The sequence below is a fragment of the Cervus canadensis genome, chromosome 31, assembly GCF_019320065.1.
Source record: "Cervus canadensis isolate Bull #8, Minnesota chromosome 31, ASM1932006v1, whole genome shotgun sequence".
NCBI classification, from domain to species: domain Eukaryota; kingdom Metazoa; phylum Chordata; class Mammalia; order Artiodactyla; family Cervidae; genus Cervus; species Cervus canadensis.
Window position 1 is genome coordinate 1,347,563 of NC_057416.1, and position 12,711 is coordinate 1,360,273.

The following is a 12,711-nucleotide window of genomic DNA, read 5'->3' on the forward strand; positions in this document are numbered from 1 at the left end:
TTGAAAATCTCAATGTCAATTTCTACCTTCAGCACAGCTACCTTAATAAAAAAACAAACAAATAAAAACAAAGTTTCACTGACGGACCCTTCCTGGTCTTCAGTAATGTGTGAGGGCAGCTCATCTGGAAGTTGACGCTTCTCATCCGCAGGGTACCAGGGATGTGTTTCTGTTAATAGGTGGTGATTGTATGAGTCTCTGAAATACAGTGACCAACACAGAGCAGCTTCACAGGAACAATGTACTTACTGATTATTTTCTTTTTTTTCAAGTGATATCGTGTGGACACCCCGGCGTCCCTGCCAACGCCATACTCACAGGAGACCTGTTCACGTATGGGGCCGTGGTCCACTACTCGTGCCTAGGGAGCCGCAGTCTCGTGGGCAACAGCAGCAGAACCTGCCAGGAGGACAGTCACTGGAGCGGAGCCCTGCCCCACTGCACAGGTGAGCTGGCGCGGGCAGGTCGTCCGTCATGCGAAACACGGACTGGGGGCTCCTGTCTCTAAACTGGTTACTAACCCACTCCAGCCACCCACGCCCCTGGATACACCACCGGCATCTTGGGCTTCTTATCTTTAAATGCCTGTCCCAGCAGTTTCTCCTGCTGGAGCCCTGGGAGCCTCCCCACCCCTGACCAGGAAGCCTGCTCGCCTTGACTCAGCTTGCTCTTGCCTTACTTTTCTTCTGCTTCCTCTCAGTTCTTCCACATCTTTCCTACCCCCACCATCAACAATCACATCGGTCCTGTTTGGAAAAGAAATCATCTTAATTCTTCCAGGAATGTTTCATAATAAAACTCAGTGGATCACACCTCTTACTTGATTTTTTTATTCCCAACACACCTTCCCCCATCTCCTTGTGGGCATCTTCACCAGCATTTCCAGTGAGCAATTGCTGCACTCATGGCCCCAGTGTTTTGTTTCTTCCAAAGAATATCAATTATTGTCACTACCATATTTTAATAAACTATTTTGATTTTAGTTACACGGAAACAACTTCTTAGAGTCTTCTACTTTTGTGCTGTAATAAAGAAAATCTTTCTCATAGGATTTCCAGAATGTTCTATGACTGTCATGTTTGATACACATTTACATAAAGTTTTATTTTCTTTAAACGTAACAGCTCTGTTTTAAACAGCATCATCTATTGCCATGTGTTTGTGTTCCACAGGAAATAACCCTGGATTTTGCAGTGATCCTGGGACCCCAGCCCATGGGTCCCAGCTTGGAGAGGAGTTTAAGGCCAAGAGCCTCCTCCGCTTCTCCTGTGAAATGGGCTACCAGCTGCGGGGCTCGGCCGAGCGGACGTGTCTGCTCAACGGGTCCTGGTCAGGACTGCAGCCCGTGTGCGAGGGTGAGTGGGTCCCAGCCTGAGAGTCGGCGCTGCAGGTGGAAACCGGGTATCTCTCTCTGAAATGACCAGCGACGTTCCGCAAAGTCCTTCAGCTGTACACTGTTTCTACAGTTAACTAAGCTATCCCCGCCCCCAAGCGCATTAGAGAATCCTCAGGAAGCAGATTGGGCAAATGGAGGCACTCAGACTGATCAAAAGAAGGCAGAACACCGGCCTTGCCCTCTGACAGTCCCCGGTCTGAGGGCAGTGTCTGTCTGTCTGTCTGTCTGCTCCTGGTGACGTCTCCGAGGTCTGTCTGTCTGCTCCTGGTGACATCTCCGAGGGGCTCTGCAGTGTGTCCTGGTCTAGGGCGGTGTCTGTCTGTCCTCGCCTGGTGACCGTCTCTGTGTGGCTTTCAGTATGTTATGGCTGGTGGGGCTGAGAATGCAGGTGAAGGGGCTATGAGCAGGGCAGGTCCTGATGGGGGCTCCCTGCTGCTGGAAGACGTTTCATTCACATGTTACGTCCAGTCTGTCAGTGCCCTGGTCTTAATTTCTTGCCCTTTTAAAAAAATTAACTAACTTATTTGACTGTATGGGGTCTTAGTTCCATCATGTGGGATCTACTTCCCTGTCCAGGGATCAAAGGTCCCTTGCTTTGGGATCACAGAGTCTTAGCCATTGGACCACAAGGGAAGTCCCTCTTGCAAATTTAAACAGTGAAAAAACTAAAGCAGTTGAGAGTAAGTCAAGTTTTCTGCAAAAATCTCACTTTGTTGCTGGGGTACCACACTATGAGTTCTTTCCCAACAAAACATAAATGAATTCATTTATTTGATTAGGAGAGCTTAATTGGATTTCACTTCATGATGTACTTATCCCAGACTATGCAAAGTGCTTTTTAAATAGCATTTAGTTTATCAAAATGGTGTTATCACTGACTCAACGCACATGAGTTTGCGCAAACTTCAGGACATGGTGAAGGACAAGGAAGTCTGGCATGCTACAGTCCGTGGAGTCGCAAGGAGTCGGACATGACTTAGCGACAAATTCAGAAATTCAGAGGGTTCCTATAAAATCCTCTTAAACTTTTCCCTCAAAATCTGTGTACAAAAAGAAGTTACTAAAATGTTTCAATGCTGAAAATATTTCTCAAATATTCAATGTTCCACAAAATTGGTTATTTCCAATCGCAGTGTACCTGGAAGAGGGTATGGCAACCCACTCTAGCATCCTTGCCTGGAGAAACCCCACGGACAGAGGAGCCTGGCGGGCTGCAGTCCATGGGGTCACAAAGAGTCGGACACTACTGAGCGACTAAGCACAACCTCACTGCACAGAAATCATGGAAAGCTGTGTGAGTGATAGTTCAGCTACACTCAGGGAAACCACAAATGATGTCTAGGAGTATATGACTAGCCCCTTCCCACTCCTGCACACACACTTACAACTCTTAAAGTTGTAGAAAATCTATCACTTTCTGTTTTTTCTTACTTGCTATCGTAGGTCCGTATCTTTGGGGCACACATTATTCTGTAGAAAGTGGGGTTATCAGCAACTTTTCATTGCCACAAAGGTTAGCCATGACCTATGTACTCAATCCCCTGACCAAGGTCATGCCCCTTCTAATGAATTTACCTTCTCTGAATCTATTAAAAAAAATATTAGATCCTGATGGGATACTTCAATAAATTTTAAAAATGGGATCATGAATTACAAAAGAAAAATATTTGAAAAATTCGTAAGCATCAAAAACCTTAAACTTCTGATAACTATTTTCATCACTTTAAATCATGTTTTCTTTTGTTAAGATCTAGTCTTCGAATCACAGGCTCACTGATTTAGCTTTTCAAATGGATATATCTTACCAAGTTGTGTAAACGTAACTACATCTTTGGGGTAACTCCTAATCCTCCTTCCCAGGAGATTATGATAAAGTTGACCTTTATTCATGTAATGGACATGTGATTAAAGTGATGATAATGAAAAGAAAAATACTAATAGGACTATGTCTATACAAGATGGTGGCATTTTTTGCACTTAGTATGGCTTTCCAGGTGGCTCAGTGGTAAAGAACCCAATGCAGGAGACGTGGTTTGAATCCTTAGGTTGGGAAGATCTCCTGGAGGAGGAAACAGCAATCCACTCCAGTATTCTTGCCTGAAGAATCCCCATGGACAGAGGAGCCTGGCGGGCTATAGTCCATGAGGTAACAAAGAGTCAGACGAGACAAAGTATGCATGCACATGTGTAATCTTACAACAGGGAGCAATTATCTTTTTTATCCATTTTATAGTGAAGACACTACATGTTGAGAACTCGAATTGATCACTCACATTGATTTAACTTGTATGAGCAGAGATTCAAACCTACTACTAACTCAGTTTAACAGCAATCATCCTAATATAGTATGATAAGTGAACAATATTGATACTAGTAAACAATAGTGTGTATTTGGAATAAGTATGATGCTACCTTTCTGAACTGATGATGCTATCTTATTCAGTTCAGTTGCTCAGTCGTGTCTGACTCTTTGCAACCCCATGAACTGCAGCATGCCAGGCCTCCCTGTCCATCACCAACTCCCGGAGTCCACCCAAATCCATGTCCATTGAGTCGGTGATGCCATCCAACGATCTCATCCTCTGTCATCCCCTTCTCCTCCTGCCCTCAATCTTTCCCAGCATCAGGGTCTTTTCAAATGAGTCAGCTCTTCGCATCAGGTGGCCAAAGTATTGGAGTTTCAGCTTCAACATCAGTCCTTCCAATGAATATTCAGGACTGATTTCCTTTAGGATGGACTGGTTGGATCTCCTTGCAGTCCAAGAGACTCTCAAGAGTCTTCTCCAACACCACAGTTCAAAAGCATCAATTCTGCGCTCAGCTCTTTTTATAGTACAACTCTCACATCCATACATGACCACTGGAAAAACCATAGCCTTGACTAGATGGACCTTTGTTGACAAAGTAATGTCTCTGCTTTTCAATATGCTGTCTAGGTTGGTCATAACTTCCCTTCCAAGGAGTAAGCATCTTTTAATTTCATGGCTGCAATCACCATTTGCAGTGATTTTGGAGCCCAGAAAAATAAAGTCAGCCACTGTTTCCACTGTTTCCTCATTTATTTGCCATGAAGTGATGGGACCGGATGCCATGACCTTAATTTTCTGAATGTTGAGATTTAAGCCAACTTTTCACTCTCCTCTTTCACTTTTATCAAGAGCCTCTTTAGTTCTTCTTCACTTTCTGCCATATTAAAAATTGAGTAAAAGACAATGATCTTTTATGAAAAGGAGGAACTAAATGTACTTTTAAAAAGATGTATTTAAAAAGAAATTTTAACTTGTAATTTTCAAAATATCTTGTTTTCTATCATCCTTAAAATGTAATCTGTCGTTTTGCTTAAGTGTCAGTCTTTGTATGCCTTGAAACCTCAGGACCTTGGTATAAAAACAGATATGCTGACCCTGATTCTAATTTACACTTTTATAGGCATGATCATCAGTGAAAGAATCCCTGTCAGGAAAAAAAAAAGTTAACCATGAATTTGACTATATCAAATACAATATTAGAGGGGACTTTATAAACATCAGGGTGTCATCATTATGATGGACATTCCTTTACTGACAATACATCTGTCTGTAAATTAAATTGAGTATGTTCCACAGTCACCTGCTTTATTTCGGCATGAGTCTCTCACAGGTCACTTTTGGAAACTGCTCGTAGGTTTTAGTAGCAGATGTGGCGGGAATGATAGGCAGTGACAGGAGCCTCTTGTCGCAGGTGGGATCCGTGTATGCGGACAAATGCCGTGTCAGGTCTGCACCCACGCCTGTGAGCAGTAACCGTGCAGAGGAAGCAGTGGGTCAGTGTTTGTGGGGTGGAGGAATGTTCTTGAAGGGGCTTGGGTTTTTGCTGAGTGAAACTTTAATTTATGTCACAGCCGTCAAAGGACTCTGAGCTTTAGAGGATGTTAGGTATCGTCTGCCTCAGGACTGGTAAATAGATCTCATCTCAGATGTCAACCAAGAAACCACTGAACGATCTGTGTTAGAAGGGATTGTAAATCCAAACCCAGACTCATCAGGGAAGAAGGTTGTAACTGATTAGTTATAGCTGAGGTAGAAAAGTGAAAGTGTTAATTGCTCAGTTGTGTCTGACTCTTTGCGACCCCAGGAACTGTGTGGCCTGCTAGGTTCCTCTGTCCATGGGATTCTCCAGGCAAGAATACTGGAGTGGACTGCCATTTCCTTCTCCAGAGAATTCTCCCAACCCAGGGATCTAAACTAGGTCTCCTGCATTACAAGCGTGTTCTTTACTATAGCTATACTATAGCTAGCTATGCTATGTCTGAAGCATAGGCACAGGCGTAAAAGCACCAACAAGTATACTTTTTGTCAAACAAGATCTAGTCCAGGTTCGATGCATGATACAGGATGCTAGGGGCTGGTGCACTGGGATGACCCAGAGGGATGGGATGGGGAGGGAGTAGGGAGGGGGTTCAGGATGGGGAACACTTGTACACCCATGGCGGATTCAAGTCAATGTATGGCAAGACCAATACAATGTTGTAAAGTAAAATAAATAAATAATTGGAATTAAAAAATTTTTAAAAATCTAGTCTAATCTGAGAGTATGTGCATTTTTTAACATAATATGATAGGGAATTCATAAATTTCTATTATAGTGGCTTTTATTTTGCAATCTGTTTTCTTCCATGTTTTTAAGAAGAGTGTGTATTTGTTTACAGGCTAAGTTTGAAAGTGGAACAACTAAATAGGCCAGAATATTTCAAATATTTTGATCATTCTCAGAAAAGGGACTCATGATACATTGTTGGCATTAGAATTCACATTCTTTGTATGTCTATTGTTCATTATTATTGTGGGAGGATTAAGCAGGAAAAGCAACCATCTTTATGGTAAATGGGTTCAATGAAAAAAGGCAAAAAACCCGTAAAGGATTGAGATCATCACATTGATACACACCCAGAAGCTGCTGAGTTTCCCTGTTTGCTGAGGAAAGAACGTACCTGACAGATACTCAGAGGGCAGACCTGCAACCCTGCCCATCCTCGCTGAAGTCTTCAGGCCTGTACATGATGACAACACTGTGGTCATTTGCAGAGATTTAAGGTGCGGCCCATTCCAAAACCGGTCAGGGGCTAGAGTTTTTGTGGGCTTCCCAAGTGGCACTAGCGTTAAAGAACTGCCTGCCAATGCAGGACACAAGAGAGACTCAGCTTTGATCCTTGGGTGGAGAAGATCCCCTGGAGCAGGAAATAGCAATCCACTACAGTATTTTTGCCTGGAAAGTCCCTTGGACAGAGACAGCCTGGCAGGCTACAGTCCATGGGCTCGCAAAGAGTCAGACACAACTGAGCCCAAATACAGAGCTTTTATAGACAGGAGGAGGGAGCCTCATGCAGAAACATCACAGACAGCTCTGACGGTCATCTTCAGGTTGGTAGTCGGTGGTCTGACCAGCGTCATCTGGCTCTTTGAGTGCAGTCAGACTTCAGTTCCAGGACCAGTTTGTCCCCATTTCCTCGAGGCTGGTCCTGAGACTTGTGGCAGCCTGTGTCACGGCTGCAGTCCGCTCATGGTGGAGTTAACGTCTCCACCTGGCAGGGGTCTCCGTTTCTGCACAAGAGCTCACAGGACACGGCTCACAGTTTTATCTACAGTCCTGGAGGAGGAACTGTTAAAGGCCCTGACTTATGACTAAACTCTTTATTTTGTCTTGTTGGACTGCTTTCATTTTCTCACTTCTCTGATTCATTGTTTGGCTACAGTTTTTCTACAGACAAAAGGCAGGCAGAGGATGTGGGGGTGGGGCAGGACCACAGTGTCCTTCTGATGATTTCTTAAATAAATGCGCGGTCCAGTACACAGACGGCTGTTGACCTCTCGAGTTTATCATGCGGTGACGGGTCTCCCGCTGCTGTTCTGTCTCCCCGCAGCTGTGTCCTGTGGGAACCCGGGGACGCCCGCCCACGGCAGGATCGTCAGCAGCGATGGCGTGCTGTTCTCCAGTTCGGTGGTCTATGCGTGCTGGGACGGCTACAGGACCTCAGGGCTGACCACGCGCCACTGCACCGCCAACGGGACCTGGACCGGCACGGCCCCCGACTGCACGCGTGAGTGGCCCCGGCCTGGCCAGACCCAGTCCCCACAGCGACTCGCACTGGACTGGGAGAAAGGAGCTGATTTTAGAGGGCTGTATTGTTTAACCCCTAGGGAAAAAGGATTATATCACATGTATGTTTGCTAATAGGACCACTTTCTAAGCACTTCTAGATTTTTCTTCACTTTCTCAATTATATGGTTAAAAATGCTTTGCCTGACTGGTTGGGTTGGATATTATAAAACTGAGTTCAGAAAAGGCAAGGTTCATTCTCTTTGTAGACCAGTTAGTCTGAAGGGAAATGGTGCAGGAGCCTGGTTCTCTGATCTCAGCCTGTGTCTCTGTCCTTGACTTTGTGGGGTGACCCTTCATGACATCTAGTTAAGGACAGAACGCGGATGACAGCTGTCATCCACAAAGCCGACCACCAGTGGAGTAGAAATAAGCGGTTCCAAACATGCAGCCTCCTGACGGCCAGCCAGCGAAACTGCCCCCCAGAGAGAGGCTGGCATCACTGTGCTCAGCCACGGCGTCGTCACTCTGAAGAGCAGCTTAAGGAGAGTCCCTTAAACAGAAACCAGGAGTCAGTCATCCCGTGATGATGCTGTGTCTCTCTGTGTCTGTTCTCTGCTGGTTAGTCATCAGCTGTGGAGACCCAGGGACCCTGGCGAACCGCATCCAGTTCGGGACCAATTTCACCTTCAACAAGACGGTCAGCTACCAGTGTAACCCCGGCTACACCATGGAGCCCGCCACGTCCCCCACCATCCGCTGCACCAAGGACAGTACCTGGAATCACAGCAAACCTACCTGCAAAGGCGAGTGTTGGGGCTTCTCTTGTGCGTCACTCACACATGGAGACTCTTTATTGAGCTAACATTTTACATTAGTTTGCAAGCATCCGTGTAGACCTTCTATGTGCTCAGCATTCCTGTAAACTCATTCACAAATATTAAATCACTTCCTTTTCTTACTACCTTAATCTTGGTGTTACAGCCCGGAGACTGACTCACAGAGAGTTGCAGTAAATTCTCGGGTCGCAGGTTAGGTCTTGGCGACATCGGGCTTCAGGGACGACTCTGGAGTCGGTGCTGTGAACCCAGTTCTCTCTCGGTGTGCGTGGCTGTGTTGAGTCTGTGGCCGTCATCACGGGGCTGGAGAGGCGGGTCAGAGCCGATCATCAGATAGGGCAGAACAGTGGCAGAGACCGCCAGTGTCCTGATGCCAGTGGGCCTCGGGCGCTGAGACTAAGGAAGCCCCACCATGAGGAGGGGGTACAGGGAGGTTCCCCACTTGGCCGGTGGACTTTCCAGGGAGAGAGTGAGCAGGCAGAAGGCGTCTCGGGGAGCTGCTGGATCGCTGATCCAGGGCTGATCTGCAGGGTGAGCGTCTCCACCAGCTCCGGATCGAGCTGCAGGCCTTCTCAGCTGGGCAGGAGGGGCCGGGTCAGGAGAGGGCGTGGAGGCCGGCAGTGACCACACAGGAGAAAGGGGCGCCTTATCGTCGTCAGACGAGGAAGGGGGAGGAGCTGGGAGCTGGAGTAGCAGGAACCCTCAGGAGGAGGGTGCGTCCTGTGTGGACAGTCTTGTGAGGTCAGAGGAGACCCCACCCCGAGGGCCCTGTTTACGCCCTCCGGCCCGGGCGGTTTTGGTGCATCCTGGTCTCCTCCCGTCAGAGGGTGAGGAGCCCTGTCTCATGTCCTTCTTCCCAGCTGCAGTTATTAACACCGTGCAGCCATGTGCAGGTGCTAAGAGGGTGTTAAATGCAGCTCACACAGTCCTGTTGGGAGCATTCTAGTCCAGTGAGCGTGTCCACGTGCTTATCCCTACAATGTCTGCTCTCTGGACTTCAGATACATTTGGGTAGATCTTGTCCCTCTGTTTAGTGTCTGTTGGATTAACAACCCTTCCACAGCCAACCCGGCCCTCACGGATGAGACCTGTCTCTTCTCCTGCTGGCCACCCTGCCCACTACTGCCTGGAGTCACGTCACTCATCACCGTTCCCACCTGGGGGCCTTGGAACCCGACGTCGACCTGTCTAGACTGTTCCCCCAGTCTTCATTAGGGGTTCTGCAGAAATCTCTGTTGAATGAGTGCACAAATGGAGGGAAGGTGGATGGCAAGAGGAGGGCCCATGTCCAGCTTCCGGGCGTGCACGCGTGGTTGGGTCTGTGTCTTTCTCACGTGAGAAGGTGTGAGCACCCGTGAGAAAGTGCAGGGGAGGAAATATGGCTGAGTCTCCTCTCCCGCTGCCTTCCATGCCCACTGTCAGCGGCAAACCTCCTCCAGTGTGAAGTCTCGGAGCTCTTGGGTCTTCAGGGAGCTCTTAAACCAGGCGTCGCAGAACAATGGCTGGAGTGGGCCAGGCAGATGCCAGCACCAGCGGGCGCTCACTCCTGGGAAGAGTGTTCTCCCTCAAAGCCCCTGGATGAGACACAGCCCTGGCAAAGCGGTTTCTTACAGGGTCTTCTCTAACCACGCAAGTGTTAGTGCTCAATTCTGCAGCAAGTGCGTCAGCAGCCTGTCTTTTGGAAACTATATGCTATCTTTATATAGAGAAAAAAGTACAGATACAGAAATTCTTACCATCTGTGTATATAAACTCAAGCGTTTGTAGTCATGTCATAGGACCACATTATGACTGGATTTGCCTCTGGTAAGGGCATGGCAACCCACTCCAATATTCTTGCCTGGAGAATCCCCATGGACAGAGGAGCCTGGGGGGCTACAGTCCATGGGGTCACAATGAGTCAGACACACATAAAAAGATATCAGTGAAATAGCATTCTTTCTTACTTGGTCTTATACATACTGAGACTGTTGTTTACTCCACTTTCATGGTGTGACATGTTTTGACTTTGCTTTTGTAGACTTGATCTAAATTAATGAGGAAATATTGGAGAAAAGTTTTATTATTTTGATTTGCTGTCTTCCTCAGTAATTTGACTATTAAAAATTCGGCCCCTTGTAGGTGTCATTTGCAATGCAGATAAAATTAAAATGTGAGGCCTTGGAGAGCTGTGTTGTGGCGGAAACTCCAGAATGTTGAATCCTGTTTGCTCTCTGACAGCTGTCACGTGCGGCCAGCCTCCTCCGGTCCAGGACGGGAAGGTGGAAGGAACGGACTTCCGCTGGGGCACCAGCATCAGCTACAGTTGCACCCATGGCTTCCAGCTCTCCCAGCCCGCCATCCTCTCCTGCGAAGGCCGGGGGGTCTGGAGAGGCGAGGTCCCCCAGTGCCTGCGTAAGTCCTCAGGAGCACAAACCACGGCACACAAACCTCGGGCTGCAGTCTGAGCAGGAGAGCCTGCGGAACTTGTACCCAGGGGGCAACAGGTTAAAGATTCCACGTGTGACACACGCTGCCCAAGGGCAGATTCTGTCCTTTTCTTAATCGTTGATTCCCAAGGATTTAATGTGTGTATGTGCTTTGTGACCCATTGGACTATAGCCCTCTAGGATCCTCTGTCCATGGGCTCCTCCAGGCAAGAAGACCGGAGTGGGTTGCCATTTCCTTCTCCAGGGGATCTTCCCTACCCAGGGATCGAACGTGCGTCTCCTGCATATCAGGCTGATTCTTTACCCACTGGGCCTCCCAGGGCTTAATGGGAGGACTTAATGGAAAGTAGTTAGACAAGTTGAACAGACTAACCTCACCCAGGGGCACAGACTGTGCACTGACCTCCTGGTTGTCTTCTCTAGCTGTGTTCTGTGGGGACCCCGGCATCCCTGCTGAGGGGCGCCTCAGTGGCAAGAACTTCACCTACAGATCTGAAGTCTTCTTCCAGTGCAAGTCCCCCTTCCTCCTGGTGGGGTCGTCCCGGAGAGTCTGCCAGGCAGACGGCACCTGGAGTGGCGTCCAGCCCACCTGCATCGGTAATGATGGCAAGACAGCCCTGGGGGTGGGGAGAGGGCATTTCATTCTAAAGCTGGAGCGTTTGTGGGCACACAGGTGATGCTCTCCTGGGAGATGCTCTGTGCAGGTGCTGACCAGCCATGCTGATGGCAGCCTCTTTTAAATCCTGTCGCGGAGCTTGGAATTGACGTGACAGTCATTTAAAAACAGCTCCTAGGCAGCCCTCTGCCCATGTCAGCTGGCAACTGACTCTGGCAGCCCCCCTCTGCCCATGTCAGCTGACAACCACGATCTTCAGGGGAAAGACCAGTTTGCTGAAGATCTCATTGTTGCCGTGGCACCAGAAGGGCCCCCACTTCAGTGCCTGACATCCTCTCCCCCAGCCCACCCCCACCTCCAGTAAACCACCTGCTCTGTCAGCCAGGGCTGAAAGGGCTACAGGGTCATGCGTGCTCTGTTGACCTTCCAACATGAAGTGAAACTTACAAGTTAAAAGAGATTCTCTATGTGACCTAAACCCCTCGTTTTTAGACTAAATCTCTGTCTCATAGGAAGGGTTCAGGTAGAAATTATACTGGTAGACAGTCACTGCGTCAGTGACAGAGGAACCAGAACCCTCCCTGCTTCACTCCCAGCCTCGCTCCACCTCGCCCTGCAGACTGAGCAAGTGATGGCCGGCCGCTGCGCGCCCTGCTTCCCCGAGCGTGAGAGGGCCTTCTGCTCACACGCAGCAAGCAGGGAATGACTTCTATCCCTGGTTGTTTTCTAAGAAAGTAAATATCTACTTAAAAATACGGTGTCAACAATGATTTCTTTGGAACACTGCTTTTTATAATTAAAGTTTACTGCCATTGGACTAAAATTATTGCTTTACTTTAGCTATTTCTGAAAAACTAAAAAAAAAAAAAAATGTTTTCTTCTCTTCCCAAGAGGTTAGTTCCTCTTGAAAGCACACTTTTTTGAAGTTATCCACTTTGTTTTCCCATCAGCAGCTGGAGAGCTGACATACTGAAGCCACTCAGTGATTGCTGAAGTAGTACAATTTTTTAGAAAAATATCACTGTTGGTCTACCATATGCTTATATTTTGAAGCATTAAGTATATTCCCGATTTTGAAATCTTGAGGAAAATTAGTTTAAGACATTTAGAATAATAGATGACCAAATGAGATGGCGATTAATTAAATCAATAAAAAATAAAAGGTCATAATAGGTAATTATTGAAGATTATATATCATTAACCAACCGAGTATGTCAGTAGAGAAAAATTAAACCACAGAATGGAAAAGAATGTGCTTCTTTTGACATAGAAAATAATATTCAGAGAAATTTAGAGTCTGATAAAGCACTAAAGATTAACATCTAAAAAAGTCAGAAAAAAGATGAAAATAGCAAT

The 12,711-nt window shown here is 47.1% G+C and overlaps 1 protein-coding gene across 1 annotated transcript; it reads left to right on the top strand.

The window, feature by feature from the left end:
* Positions 1–216: 216 nt before the first annotated feature.
* Positions 217–11,416, top strand: LOC122432272 (CUB and sushi domain-containing protein 1-like). The gene is made up of 6 exons (XM_043454076.1): positions 217–446; positions 1,173–1,355; positions 7,296–7,472; positions 8,098–8,277; positions 10,531–10,704; positions 11,163–11,416. The coding sequence occupies exons 2-6, from the start codon at positions 1,274–1,276 to the stop codon at positions 11,414–11,416; spliced, it is 867 nt and encodes a 288-aa protein (XP_043310011.1). The 5' UTR covers positions 217–446; positions 1,173–1,273.
* The last annotated feature ends 1,295 nt before the right edge of the window (positions 11,417–12,711 follow it).